The 14,915-nt window shown below is 47.7% G+C and overlaps 1 protein-coding gene across 7 annotated transcripts in view; it reads right to left on the bottom strand.

Moving 5' to 3' along the window:
- Positions 1–3,950: 3,950 nt before the first annotated feature.
- Positions 3,951–14,915, bottom strand: part of LOC141076481 (amyloid beta precursor protein binding family B member 1-like) — a 52,522-nt gene continuing 41,557 nt past the window's right edge. For all 7 annotated transcript variants that reach the window (XM_073563963.1, XM_073563959.1, XM_073563966.1 and 4 more), the window contains exons 13-14: positions 7,189–7,365; positions 3,951–5,439 (exon numbers count right to left, since the gene is read on the bottom strand). In XM_073563963.1, coding sequence (XP_073420064.1) covers positions 5,275–5,439; positions 7,189–7,365 — 342 coding nt within the window. In that variant the 3' untranslated portion in view covers positions 3,951–5,274. The remainder of the gene's footprint in view (positions 5,440–7,188; positions 7,366–14,915) is intronic.

The following is a 14,915-nucleotide window of genomic DNA, read 5'->3' as shown; positions in this document are numbered from 1 at the left end:
AGCGAACCCCTTTGCCAAACAAAAAGTGCAATAACGCACGATCAAAAAGACGCATATAAATATCCATGGTACCGATGAAAACATCATCTTGTCCCGCAAAAAACGAGCCACCACACAGCATCATCAGCGAAAAAATAAAAGTTATAGCTCGTAGAATAAAGCGATGCAAAAATAATTATTTTTTATATAAAATTGTTTTCATTGCATAAAACTGCCAAAACATAAAAAAACGACCTAAATGAGGTATCGCTGTAACCGTACTGACCCGAAGAATAAATCCGCTTTATCAATTTTACCGCACGCGGAACGGTGTAAACGCACCCCCCAAAAGAAATTCATGAAACGCTGGTTTTTGTTCATTCTGCGTCCCAAAAATCAGAATAAAAAGCGATCAAAAGATGTCACATCCCCGAAAATGGTACCAATAAAAACGTCAACTCATCCCGCAAAAAATAAGACCTCACATGACTCGGTGGGTCAAAATACGGAAAAATTATAGCTCTCAAAATGTGGTGATGCAAAAACTATTTTTACAATAAAAAGCGTCTTTTAGCGTGCGACAGACGCCAAACATAAAAACCGCCATAAATAGTAAATCAAACCCCCCGTTATCACCCCGTTAGGGAAAATAATAAAATAAAAAAAATGTATTTATTTCCATTAGGGCTATGGTTAGGGCTGAGATTAGGGTTAGGGCTAGGGCTAGAGTTAGGGCTGAGATTAGGGTTAGGGGTGTGTTGGGGTTCGGGTTGGAGTTATAATTGGGGGTTTCCACTGTTTGGGCACATCAGGGGCTCTCCAAATGCAACATGGCGTCTGATCTCAATTCATGCCAATTCTGCGTTGAAAAAGTCAAATGGTGCTCCTTCCCTTCCAAGCTCTGCCATGCACCCAAACAGTGTTTTACCCCCACATGTAGGGTATCAGCCTACTCAGGACAAATTGCAAAACAACTTTTGGGGTCCAATTTCTCCTGTTACCCTTAGGAAAATAAAAAATTGGGGGCAAAAATATCATTTTTGTGGGAAAAAAATGATTTTTTTATTTTCACGCCCGGGCGTTATAAACTTCTGTGAAGCACTGGGGGGTTCAAAGTGCTCACCACACATCTAGATAAGTTCCTTAGGGGGTCTAGTTTCCAAAATGGGACCATTTGTGGGGGGTTTCCACTGTTTGCGTACATCAGGGGCTCCCCAAACACATACGACACCCGCAGACCATTCCATCAAAGTCTGCATTCCAAAACGTCACTACTTCCCTTCCAAGCTCTGCCATGCGCCCATACAGTAGTTTTCTCCCACATATGGGGTATCAGCGTACTCAGGACAAATTGGACAACTTTTGTGGTGCAATTTCTCCTGCTACCCTGGGGAAATAAAAAAAAATGGGGACTAAATGATCATGTTTGTGGAAAAAAAACGATTTTTTTATTTTCACGCCCGGGCGTTATAAACTTCTGTGAAGTACTGGGGGAGTTCAAAGCGCTCACCACGCATCTAGATAAGTTCCTTAGGGGATCTAGTTTCCAAAATGGTGTCATTTGTTGGGGGTTTCCACTGTTTGGGCACATTAGGGGCTTTCCAAACGTGACATGGTGTCCGATCTCAATTCCAGCCAAAAAAGTCAAATGGCGCTGCTTCCCTTCCGAGCTCTGCCATGCGCCCAAATAGTGGTTTACCCCCACATATGGGGTATCAGCATACTCAGGACAAATTGCACAATAACTTTTAGGGTCCTGTTACCCTTGGGAAAATAAAAATTGGGGGTGAAAAGATCATTTTTGTGGAAAAAATATGATTTTATAATTGTACGGCTGTACGTAAAAAACTTCTGTGAAGCCCTTGGGGGTTCAAAGTTCTCACCACACATCTAGATAAGTTCCTTGGGGGGGTCTAGTTTCCAAAATGGGGGGTTTCCACTGTTTAGGTACATCAGGGGCTCTCCAAACGTGACATGGCATCCAATCAGAATTCAGGCCAATTTTGCATTGAAAAAGTCAAATGGCGCTCCTTCCCTTCTGAGCTCTGCCGTGCGCCGAAACAGTGGTCCCCCCCCCCAAGTATCAGGTGTCAGCGTACTCAGGACAAACTGCACAATAACTTTTCCAGTCCAATTTCTCCTTTTACCCTTAGTAAAATAAAATTGAACCTGAAATATTTTTTTGGTGAAAAAAAGTTAAATGTTCATTTTTTTTTTTAAATATTCAAAAAATTCCTGTGAAGCACCTGAAGGGTTAATAAACTTCTTGAATGTGGTGTTGAGCACCTTAAGGGGTGCAGTTTTTAGAATGGTGTCAGTTTTGGATATTTTCTATCATATAGACCCCTCAAAGTGGCTTCACATGTGATGTGGTCCGTGAAAATAAAATGCTGTAAAAGTGAGAAATCGCTGGTCAACTTTTAACCCTTATAACTTCCTAACGAAAAAAAAATTTTGGTTCCCAAATTGTGCTGATGTAAAGTAGACATGTGGGAAATGTTACTTATTAAGTTTTTTGTGTGCCGTATCTCTGTGATTGAAGAGCATAAAAATTCAAAGTTGGAAAATTGCGAAATTTTCAAAATTTTCGCCAAATTTCCGTTTTTTTCACAAATAAACGCAAGTTATATGAATTAAATTTTACCACTAACATGAAGGACAATAAGTGACGAGAAAACAATGTCAGAATCACCGGTATCAATGGAAGCTCCAGAGTTATCACCTCATAAAGGGACAGTGGTCAGAAGTGTAAAAATTGGCCCGGTCATGAACGTGCAAACCACCCTTGGGAGTGAAGGGGTTAAACACTCCTCCAACCTTCTAGCCATTTTCTCCCCCAGCACAGCTGCTCCCTCCCCATTGAGGTGCAGCCCGTCCCTAGTGTAGAACCTGTAGCCAACTGAGAAGTCGGCCCAGTTCTGCAGGAACCCAAACCCTCCTTCCTACACCAATTCCTGAGCCACTTATTAACCTCCCTAATCTCCCGCTGCCTCTCTGGAGTGGCACGTGGTACAGGGAGTATTTCCGAAAATACCACCTTGGAGGTCCTTGCTTTAAGCTTACAGCCTAATTCCCTGAAATCATCTTTAAGGACCTTCCACCTACCTCTAACTTTGTCATTTGTGCCAATGTGCACCATGACCGCTGGATCCTCACCAGCCCCTCCCAGTAATCTGTCAGCCCGATCAGCGATGTGTCGGACTGGAGCGCCAGGTAGGCAGCACACCGTCCGACGATCCCTGTCTTTGTGACAGATTGCCCTATCTGTTCCCCTAATAATTGAGTCTCCCACTACCAGCACCTGTCTGGCCTGCCCTGCTCTCCTATTTCCCCCCTTACTGGAGCAGACACTCCTCCGGCTTTCAGAGGACATGCCTTGCTGCAGCAGTGCTACTCCTGCACTAACACTCCCCTCATCTGCCAACTTAGCAAACTTATTGGGGTGTGCCAGATCAGGACTAGCCCCCCTGGCGCTGTTCCCTCTGTCACCCAGCTAGCTGCCTCACTGTCCTGCAGCTCCATACTGCCATCCTCATCTATCCCAGTGAGCAGCAGACGCCTTTCCATATTGTCTATGGATCTCAGTGTTGCCAGCTGCACATTTAGATCCAGGATCTGGGCTTCCAAATGCACAACGTGCTCACATCTCGCACAGCAGTGTGCACCCTCCACCGGCTGGTCAAGGATTGCATACATGCGGCAAGACGTGCACTAGATGGCATTGCCAATAGTGGAGCACATCCTAATGGGGATTGCACCAGACAGGAAACTTAAGTAAGAAGAAATGCAAAGTAATAATACAATCCAAACAGCAATTCAGTAATTCCTCCCTTGTAAACTCCCTGAATCCAAAGTCACTGAATCACAAGTCACACACTTACCACCGTTCTCATTTACGCTCCGTGGATCGCTGTAAATGATGGGAGCTGTTGATGAGGTGGATCACTGTAAATGAGACTCGCACGCGTGGCATCTGTCAGGTTAGGCTTTTATTTCAGTAGATTGGATACAACAGATACAGTGTCCTGGAGGATTTTAGTGTTATACAGTACTGCACATAGAGGACATGGCTGCTGCACATGTGCATGCTCTGCAGACGTGGCGCCATTCATACAACCAACTCCATACAGCAGTGTGTTCAGGAGAAGCTCATCATATAAACCAGTCATACCACACGACAGCCACGTACGAGTAGTGTGCACACTGAGCAGCTCATGTATGATCCCTGTTCATAGCCTGACAACTCGCACAGATGGTGGAGAGGGAGGGGGTCAGAACTTGTCAGAAAATCAATATCAAAACATATTAAATTATAACGGTACAATAAATACAACTACAACATTATGGGGTGTCATCACCCACAACACATTGTCCACTGCCCTTAGAACTTCTGCGGGCCGGATGCCAGAGGCAAAGACTAATAACATTCTGGGCGCATGTCGCCGTCCTTCCCTGACGTTTCACACTATCTCTGCAGCCAGCGACATCCGCACAGAACACGCAATGAGAACAGAGATGAATTTATATCCAGTATAGTGTAATCACACAGAGAGCAGCGACAAGACCTAGCGTTACCACCAAGTACAGCGAGATGAGGGCACAGACCTGCGTCCTAGGGGAACCATCCCCGATCATACCCATCACTGGCATTACTGGTGTCATCATGCAGAGTCAGCACCAGGACTCCTCGGGAGTGTTTTTTTCATGATTGACAATGTCAGGCTATCGCTGAGATCTCGTAGATTAGAAGCCTCTAAACCAGTGTGAAAGCTGCCGATCACTGGTCTTGTCATTCTGGTTTTCAACGCTCGCCGACAGAGAGGCTTGTCATAGAGCCTCCATATCTGAGCGGAGAAACAGGAGATAGACTGTTCTTGTACCGCAGTCTAGAGGTCCGAGGAAGGCGGATACCGTAAACCGAGGTCACGCACATGTGATTTGTCCCTAAGAGGTCGCGTCCGTCCAGGAATGGTCAGGCTAAACACGACTGATATTAATGTGTTAGACGTTACACCACACAGACACGTTACCTAAACAAGCACAATAACGACCTCACGGACGAGCGGCGGACGCCGGAGGACTGTATTCCCCTGGCAGCTTTCCGGTGCCTTATTGCTCTTTATAAGGCCTCATAAAAGGGTCCCTGGATCCAGAGGTATCCCAATCTCGAGTGTCTTTCTGCCCTTACCGAAGCGAGAAACAAGACTAACAAATATACATGCTGCACCCCGGCCCTGTGGGATAAATCAGAGACGGGCAAACAGCACGGGGCAAAAGGCAGACTGCTCAGAAAAGTCAAGGTGTTTGTCCACCAGGACGCTTGGTTTTGAAGGAGCCGAACAAGGACTGCACTCCTCTTCGGACACTGGAGCCGACCCGGCGGGCAACAGAGTCAGCAGGAGGGGTGGGGAGGCAGGAGACGGTCTGAGGCCGCGCATCCAAGCACTTCTGATACCGCAGCTGAGGGAAACAGAATGATTGTTACAGAACAGGGGCGAGGAAAGAAAGAGCGAGCAGGGGCGAGGAAAGAAAGAGCGAGCAGGGGCGAGGAAAGAAAGAGCGAGCAGGGGCGAGGAAAGAAAGAGCGAGCAGGGGCGAGGAAAGAAAGAGCGAGCAGGGGCGAGGAAAGAAAGAGCGAGCAGGGGCGAGGAAAGAAAGAGCGAGCAGGGGCGAGGAAAGAAAGAGCGAGCAGGGGCGAGGAAAGAAAGAGCGAGCAGGGGCGAGGAAAGAAAGAGCGAGCAGGGGCGAGGAAAGAAAGAGCGAGCAGGGGCGAGGAAAGAAAGAGCGAGCAGGGGCGAGGAAAGAAAGAGCGAGCAGGGGCGAGGAAAGAAAGAGCGAGCAGGGGCGAGGAAAGAAAGAGCGAGCAGGGGCGAGGAAAGAAAGAGCGAGCAGGGGCGAGGAAAGAAAGAGCGAGCAGGGGCGAGGAAAGAAAGAGCGAGCAGGGGCGAGGAAAGAAAGAGCGAGCAGGGGCGAGGAAAGAAAGAGCGAGCAGGGGCGAGGAAAGAAAGAGCGAGCAGGGGCGAGGAAAGAAAGAGCGAGCAGGGGCGAGGAAAGAAAGAGCGAGCAGGGGCGAGGACAGAAAGAGCAGGGGCGAGGACAGAAAGAGCAGGGGCGAGGACAGAAAGAGCAGGGGCGAGGACAGAAAGAAAGAGCAGGGGCGAGGACAGAAAGAAAGAGCAGGGGCGAGGACAGAAAGAAAGAGCAGGGGCGAGGACAGAAAGAGCAGGGGCGAGGACAGAAAGAGCAGGGGCGAGGACAGAAAGAGCAGGGGCGAGGACAGAAAGAGCAGGGGCGAGGACAGAAAGAGCAGGGGCGAGGACAGAAAGAGCAGGGGCGAGGACAGAAAGAGCAGGGGCGAGGACAGAAAGAGCAGGGGCGAGGACAGAAAGAGCAGGGGCGAGGACAGAAAGAGCAGGGGCGAGGACAGAAAGAGCAGGGGCGAGGACAGAAAGAGCAGGGGCGAGGACAGAAAGAGCAGGGGCGAGGACAGAAAGAGCAGGGGCGAGGACAGAAAGAGCAGGGGCGAGGACAGAAAGAGCAGGGGCGAGGACAGAAAGAGCAGGGGCGAGGACAGAAAGAGCAGGGGCGAGGACAGAAAGAGCAGGGGCGAGGACAGAAAGAGCAGGGGCGAGGACAGAAAGAGCAGGGGCGAGGACAGAAAGAGCAGGGGGCGAGGAAAGAAAGAGCAGGGGGCGAGGAAAGAAAGAGCAGGGGGCGAGGAAAGAAAGAGCAGGGGCGAGGAAAGAAAGAGCAGGGGCGAGGACAGAAAGAGCAGGGGCGAGGACAGAAAGAGCAGGGGCGAGGACAGAAAGAGCAGGGGCGAGGACAGAAAGAGCAGGGGCGAGGAAAGAAAGAGCGAGCAGGGGTGAGGAAAGAAAGAGCAGGGTGAGGAGAGTACAGACGGGCTGTGGTTGGTTACAGATGAGGACTGATGACGACAGTGATACAATAATGATTACATTGGGGTCAGCAATCATCACAACATTGGGTTATTAGAAGGTCATTAGCAATTCAGGAGTAAAGGACACCCATATCTGTGGGATAACGGTGGCTGTGCGGGTGGGGGATGTGGGTGACTGTAGATGGTACTAGGGCAGAGAGGAGTGAAGGGCTCAAGATCCACGTGCATTACATGTGGCCATTGATGTCGGCGCATAGGAGACAGTAACGGGACATTACAGAAGGATTGTGTCTACGTAACCCTCTTACCATGCAGGCAGCTTGCACGGCTTCGGACAGATGAGCAGCGTTGGGTTCACACCAGAACATGTGACAGATGAAGATTCCTGGGGCTTCTGCCATGATGAAAGCAAACGTGTGAACATCACATCCAACCCCCATGAAGGAGAGGAACCTGACGCGGCACTCACTCAGCGTCTCCTCAGTCTGAAAGAAAATGCTAAAAGGGTGAGGGGTTCCTAAAGGAAGTGGTGCACCATGTCACCTGTATACACCTGTTTAGCCTGACACCATCACGGCCATAACCGTAAGCTGACCCTGAATATACACAGACCAGATTATTGTATTTGGGTCTTTAGTTAAATATCACATCAGTAGAGAATTAACCCTGTAACTGATCGTGCAGGGAGCGGTCAATAGATTCTGAAGGAACCTGCTCCACCTGACGGCACGCTCCTCAGGTGGGTATATACTGCTTGTCACCCCCACTCTGACCATCTATCTTTTCACTGTGTGACCCAATGCTGAAAAACTTCCATCCATCCGGAGCACTTTTTCTCTATAGGTTTTGAATAAATTCCCATTGGCGGTGTGGCTACGTTGTCATTGATGACCCTATGTCTTGGTCACTTCTGCGTTGGTCTTCCTTTCCAAATTCCTGTGAGTCGCCATCTTGCTGGAGACGGGATTTGAGGGGATGTCGGAGATCTACCATCTCCTAGATTTAAAAAAATCTCCTCTCAGTAGGAAGAATTAGCCTCGCGAAGTTGGTCACCAGAGGCCATTTTTGTGGCTGACCTTTTGGTCCAAAATAAACACGGCTGGCTTCAGATTGCTGGACAATAAGCCACAACTTATAAAAGAAAATATAGAATCTCACAAGAATTGGTCTGTGTTCTGAATTCTACCAGAACCTGTCCTCCACTCGGGCTGATCATCCACAGGACACTCTACGTGGCCAGAGGTATGAAGTGAGGGAAGTCTCCGGGTCCAAGTGTACTCCGTCTGGAAGTCTCAGATCGTTAGACCAACCGGCCCCCCTTGAAGTGTTTACTCAATGAATCAAGCCTTTCTAACCAAACTTTTCTACGATGTCATCATGGTAATACTAACACCAGATAACCCTCACGAAGACTGGGCATAAAATATTCACCAAAATTATAGCAAATAGACCAAGTAAAGCCGCTTACAGAGTTCTTCACCCAGACCTGTGCGGATCTATTCTGGGTCGTTCTACATCCGATCATACAAGGAGAGCGCAGGTAGCTGCACAGTCGGTTCGGAGAGGTCGGGAAGATTGGACCTTGGCACTGGATGCTGCTAAGGCATTTGCTCTCAGCCTACCTTGAGAAGGCCTTTCGACAATTTGGCTTTGGACTAGGCGTCACAAAATGGATTACAGTCCTGTTTTGATCTCCGAATACCAAGGATTTGATTGATGGTTTTATGTCCTTGAGGATCCCCTTGGGGAATGGAGGCAGACAGGGGGCTTTTGTTTGCCAATGCTTTTGAGCCACCATCTGTCAGGATCAGTTAAGACTGCAGGTTATCAGAGGAGGAAAGTGGGTTCCCGTGAAGACCACTTGGGATTAGATGCAAATGATTTACCCGTTTATGGCCAATCGAAGAGTTAGGGTCCTGTCACACTAAACGATACACCAGCGATCCCGACAACGATACGACCTGGTCAGGATCGCTGGTGCCTCGCTACATGACCGCTGGTGAGCTGTCAAACAGGCAGATCTCACCAGCGATCAGGACCAGAGAGGACGCTGGTATCCAAGGTAACTATTGGGTAACTAAGCGAGCGCGTCGCTTAGTTACCCGCTGTGTACCTTGGATACCAGCTCCCAGCGCGCGCACGCAGGTATCCAAGGTACACAGCGGGTAACTAAGCGACGTGTGTACTTAGTTACCCGATATTTACCTTGGCTACCAGCTTCCAGCGTCTGCCTACAGCGCTGGGAGCTCGCTGATTGTTGCTCTCCCGCTGCCACACGCAGTGATGCGCGCTGCCCAGCGGGAGACCAATGATCAAAGAACGGCCCAGTACATTCCTGCACGATCAGCGATACCCGGCGCAGGGGCGGTCGCTGATGCAGCGAGATCGCTGGCGCATCACAAAATCAGCGATCTCGCTGTGTGTGACCGGGCCTTTACAGTGCCTTTGACTCCAGTCAGAAAATAAGCTGTCAGAAATCCATGGTGGTACCTCTAAGCACTATGGGATGGAAAGTAGGGGATAGTCTCCCCTACCTGACATCCAACGTACTATCCCGTCCATGGGACCCGGGCCCCTATGACCGGGGACGGGATAGTACATCTATGCGACCAGCGGCGCTCACTGATTATCACAGCTGACACCCGGCACTATGTGTCAGGGGCAGTCACGGACCGCCCCCGACACGTTAACCCCTGGCACACTGCGATCAAACACGATCGCAGTGTACCGGGGGTTGAGGGCAGCATCAGCAGGGAGGGGGCTCCCTCCGTGCTTCCATGAGACCCCCGCAGCAGAGCGATATGCAGCGCTGCTCTGGGGGTCTCTTTCCCTGCAGGTCCCCGGATGCAATATGACCGCGGGGACCTTCGGGGGCCTGCAGGGAGCCGGCTTCCTCACTGCCTGCAAAGCGCCGGCATGAGGAAGCCTGCAGCAGTGCCTGTGACAGATCGCTGATCTGTCACAGCGATCTGTGATGTGTCAGATCAGCGATCTCACACATGACAGCTATGTCCCCCCTGGGACAATGTAATAAAGTTAAAAATAATTTATAAAAAAAAAAAAAAAAAAAAAAAAAATATATTCCCAAATAAATTCACTTTTTGGAAATAAAAAATAATAAAAAAAAACAATAAAAGTACACATATTTAGTATTGCCACGTCCGTAACGACCCGCCCTATAAAACTGTCCCATTAGATGACCCCTTTAGCGAACCGCTTAAAAAATAAACAAAGCAAAAAATAATTCTTTATTATCATCTTGTCCCGCAAAAAACGAGCCGCCACACAGCATCATCAGCGAAGAAATAAGAAAGTTATAGCTCGCAGAATAAAGCGATGCAAAAATTATTATTTTTTATCTAAATTGCTTTCATTGCATAAAAGCGCCAAAACAAAAAACGACCTAAATGAGGTATCGCTGTAACTGTACTGACCCGAAGAATAAAACCGCTTTATCAATTTTACCGCACGCGGAACGGTGTAAACGCCCCCCCCCCCCCCCCAAAAGAAATTCATGAAACGCTGGTTTTTGTTCATTCTGCGTCCCAAAAATCGGAATAAAAAGCGATCAAAAAATATCACGTGCCCGAAAATGGTACCAATGAAAACGTCAGCTCGTCCCGCAAAAAATAAGACCTCACATGACTCAGTGGGTCAAAATACGGAAAAATTATAGCTCTCAATATGTGGTGATGCAAAAACTATTTTTACAATAAAAAGCGTCCTTTAGCGTGCGACAGCCGCCAAACATAAAAACCGCCATAAATAGTAAATCAAACCCCCCGTTATCACCCCCTTAGTTAGGGAAAAATAATAAAATAAAAAAAATGTATTTATTTCCATTAGGGCTAGGGTTAGGGCTGAGATTAGGGTTAGGGGTGTGTTGGGGTTCGGGTTGGAGTTATAATTGGGGGTTTCCACTGTTTGGGAACATCAGGGGCTCTCCAAATGCAACATGGCGTCTGATCTCAATTCCAGCCAATTCTGCGCTGAAAAAGTCAAACGGTGCTCCTTCCCTTCCAAGCTCTGCCATGCGCCCAAACAGTGTTTTACCCCAACAAATAGGATATCCGCCTACTCAGGACAAACTGCAAAACAACTTTTGGGGTCCAATTTCTCCTGTTACCCTTAGGAAAATAAAAAATTGGGGGCAAAAATATCATTTTTGTGGAAAAATACGATTTTTTTATTTTCATGCCCGGGCTGTTATAAACTTCTGTGAAGTACTGGGGGGTTCAACGTGCTCACCACACATCTAGATAAGTTCTTTAGGGGGTCTATTTTCCAAAATGGGGTCACTTGTGGGGGGTTTCCACTGTTTAGGTACATTAGGGGCTCTCCAAAGGCAACATGACACCCGCAGACCATTCCATCAAAGTCTGCATTCCAAAACGTCACTACTTCCCTTCCGAGCCCCGACGTGTGCCCATACAGTAGTTTTCTCCCACATATGGGGTGTCAGCGTACTCAGGACAAGTTGGACAACAACTTTTGGGGTCCAATTTCTCCTGTTACCCTTGGGAAAATAAAAAAAATTGGGGACTAAAAGATCATGTTTGTGGAAAAAATATCATTTTTTTATTTTCACGCCCGGGCGTTATAAACTTCTGTGAAGCACTGGGGGGTTCAAAGTGCTCACCACACATCTAGATAAGTTCCTTGGGGGGTCTGGTTTCCAAATTGGTGTCATTTGTGGGGGGTTTCCACTGTTTAGGTACATCAGGGGCTCTCCAAACTTGACATGGCGTCCGATCTGAATTCCAGCCAATTTTGTATTGAAAAGTCAAACGGCGCTCCTTCCATTCTGAGCTCTGCCATGCGCCGAAACAGTGGTTCCCCCCCACATATCAGGTATCAGCATACTCAGGACAAACCTGACAAACAATAACTTTTACAGTCCAATTTCTCCTGTTACCCTTGGTAAAATAAAAAAAATTGGATCTGAAGTAATTTTTTTTTGTGAAAAAAAGTAAATGTTCATTTTTTTTTTAAACATTCAAAAAAATTCCTGTGAATCACCTGAACGGTTAATAAACTTCTTGAATGTGGTGTTGAGCACCTTGAGGGGTGCAGTTTTTAGAATGGTGTCACTTTTGGGTATTTTCTATCATATAGACCCCTCAAAGTGGCTTCAAATGTGATGTGGTCCCTAAAAATAAAATGGTGTAAAAGTGAGAAATCGCTGGTCAACTTTTAACCCTTATAACTTCCTAACAAAAAAAATTTTGGTTCCCAAATTGTGCTGATGTAAAGTAAACATGTGGGAAATGTTACTTATCAAGTTTTTTGTGTGCCGTATCTCTGTGATTTAAGGGCATAAAAATTCAAAGTTCGAAAATTGCAAAATTTTGAAAATTTTCGCCAAATTTCCGTTTTTTTCACAAATAAACACAAGTTATATGAATGAAATTTTACCACTAACATGAAGGACAATATGTCACGAGAAAACAATGTCAGAATCACCGGGATCCATGGAAGCTCCAGAGTTATTACCTCATAAAGGGACAGTGGTCAGAGTTGTAAAAATTGGCCCGGTCATGAACGTGCAAACCACCCCAGGGGTGAAGGGGTTAAATATCTGAGTATAATCATAGCAAGAAATCACATGCCACTCTGCAATTTATTATATTCCCTCCGGTAGAAATATGGGAGCCTCTCTATGTCAGTAGCTGGAAGAATGTCATTAACATGACAGTGCCCCAGAAATCCCTGTCTGTTCTGGAACAGTCAGCCTCCATAGTCCCACAGAAGGTCAATGCCATCATCATCTTCCACGTCACATCCTTCATAAGGGGCTCACTCCGACCCAACCCAAGACTGACCGCTCTTCAGAGGACCAGGCACGAGGCTGGGGTGGCACGCCTGGGCTACTTCGCATATTACCTTGCTGGTCAGCTTCCACAATACTGTACAGAAGATAATCACTTGCCCAATTCTGAAGCTTGTACACCGTAAACGTCTTCAGAGCCTATTGGGGTCAAGGAGGCCCCGGAGCAATACTCACAATCCTTGACAATTCACAGACAGTTCAGGTGTGGATGGCCACCAAAGATCTTTCCATTCCAGGACACAGCAGCAGAGTCCCCCTTATGGCATAACCAGGCTCTTCCCGAACTGCTACACTCCCAAGATGATCAGTCTTGGTGGAACATAGGGGTGAAGACGCTGGCACAGGTTAATATCCAGGGTGCACTCATTTCCCTTCACCAATGTTGCTTTCTATAGGTATCTGCAAGATAACTATGCCCTAAACACACAGTTCCCAGACACTGGAAATTCTCCCACATCCTCCTGATTGGTATCATAGCCCATTCCCTATCTCCATCCGTCACTCCCTCCGGATGGCCGGACCACCATTGTACATCCACCACTGTAGATACGCCCCTGTCCTCTGTATCTCCCCCCTCACTGTAGAGGGTCAGCGCTCACCAGCAGGGGCGGCTGATTGGGCTTTATTGTATTGTGACCGCTGCGGACTATGTTGGCGCTATATGAAGACTATGAGTATAAGGAGCCAGGACACAAGTGGGCTGATCTCCTCTTTACACATCCAGTTACTAAGTAGGAGATGCTCCTCATCGCCCATGTTGGATGAGGCCAAATGGAGGTCAGTAACAGCCTATGAGAGGGGGATCGCAGCGAGGGCTTGACCTCCCCACAACACATTCCACCGCCAATTAATAACAAGCTAGGCCACATATATATCCAGAAGGAAAGAGACCGCACTCCATGAGCTGCTGTGAATAAAGCGTGATCTATTGGCACACTGACAGGGGTCAGCTGATTTTCCTCTCCTGATATCACTCCCCCGGGGACATGTGCCAATAATTCAAGCTTTATTCACACCAGCTCATGGAGTGCGGTCTCTTTCCTTCTGGATATATTCGCATTGTGGATTTCCAGACCAGCTCCCGAAGCTGCCAGCACCCAGTGCTCCGGTACCGCACACCACCAGAAGTCACATGGCGACAGCGGTGCCGTCCGCGGTTCTCTCTTTCTTCACGTTTATATATACAGCCGATCACTGCTATCTGACTCCTCGTAGATCCACCACCGCAGGTTACCCTCGGAGTAGGTAAGAGGTGGCAGATGTCACACACCTGTGGGACTGCCCTCCTGTTACAGACTTTGGTATAGAGGACATAGCTCATCGAGATCATACAACCCCCCCGGTACCAAGCTGTGTTTGGCTCACAAAGCTATTGCCATGAAATGGATGAAGACCCCCCGTGGATTTCACACTGGGTCAGCATGGTAAATCCTGCAGCCTCCTACGAAGCTGTCTGGAGAAGTGGAAGGTATGGAAGCCTTGGTCTGATTCCCGGTGACTCCCATTAGTCCTGGGTGATGAGGAGGCTTCTCTCATGATACAGAGTGTGACATTCGGTGCCTGACGTGCGCATCCTATGGTGTGGGTTAATATACTATGGTAAGGGTTAACCTTGCCAGACAGCATTAATGAGCAGTGAGACGTAGAGTTTGTTCTATGATGTAACTTGCTGTGTTGTATCATCTTCAATAAAACGAGATCACATACAGTTAGGTCCATATATATTTGGACAGAGACATTTTTCTAATTTTGGCTCTAGACATTACCACAATGAATGTTAATCAAAACAATTCAGATGCAGTTGAAGTTCAGACTTTCAGCTTTCATTTGAGGGTCTCCACATTAACATTGGATGAAGGGTTTAGGAGTTTCCGCTCCTTAACATGTGCCACCCTGTTTTTAAAGGGACCAAAAGTAATTGGACAATTGACTTCAAGGCTATTTCATGGCCAGGTGTGGGCAATCCCTTCGTTGTGTCATTCTCAATTAAGCAGATACCACCATGGTTAATTACCGGTAGCCGGTTTTTCCGGAACCCATGACAGCACCACATGAGAGAGGGATCCGCCCCGCCAGGACAGGAACCTACTGAAACATAAGGGGCGGCACCTCTCCCCCGCTTCAGTTGGATTACAGAGCATTCGAGAGGACTCCCCGGTTAGTTACATTTTTATCCAACACCACATCACACAAATACACCCGACT

The sequence above is a fragment of the Dendrobates tinctorius genome, unplaced genomic scaffold (assembly GCF_039654945.1).
Source record: "Dendrobates tinctorius isolate UK_male_01 unplaced genomic scaffold, ASM3965494v1 ptg000417l, whole genome shotgun sequence".
Taxonomy (NCBI): Eukaryota; Metazoa; Chordata; class Amphibia; order Anura; family Dendrobatidae; genus Dendrobates; species Dendrobates tinctorius.
The sequence above is the reverse complement of the archived record's forward strand: the minus strand, read 5'-3'. Positions and strand labels throughout refer to the sequence as shown.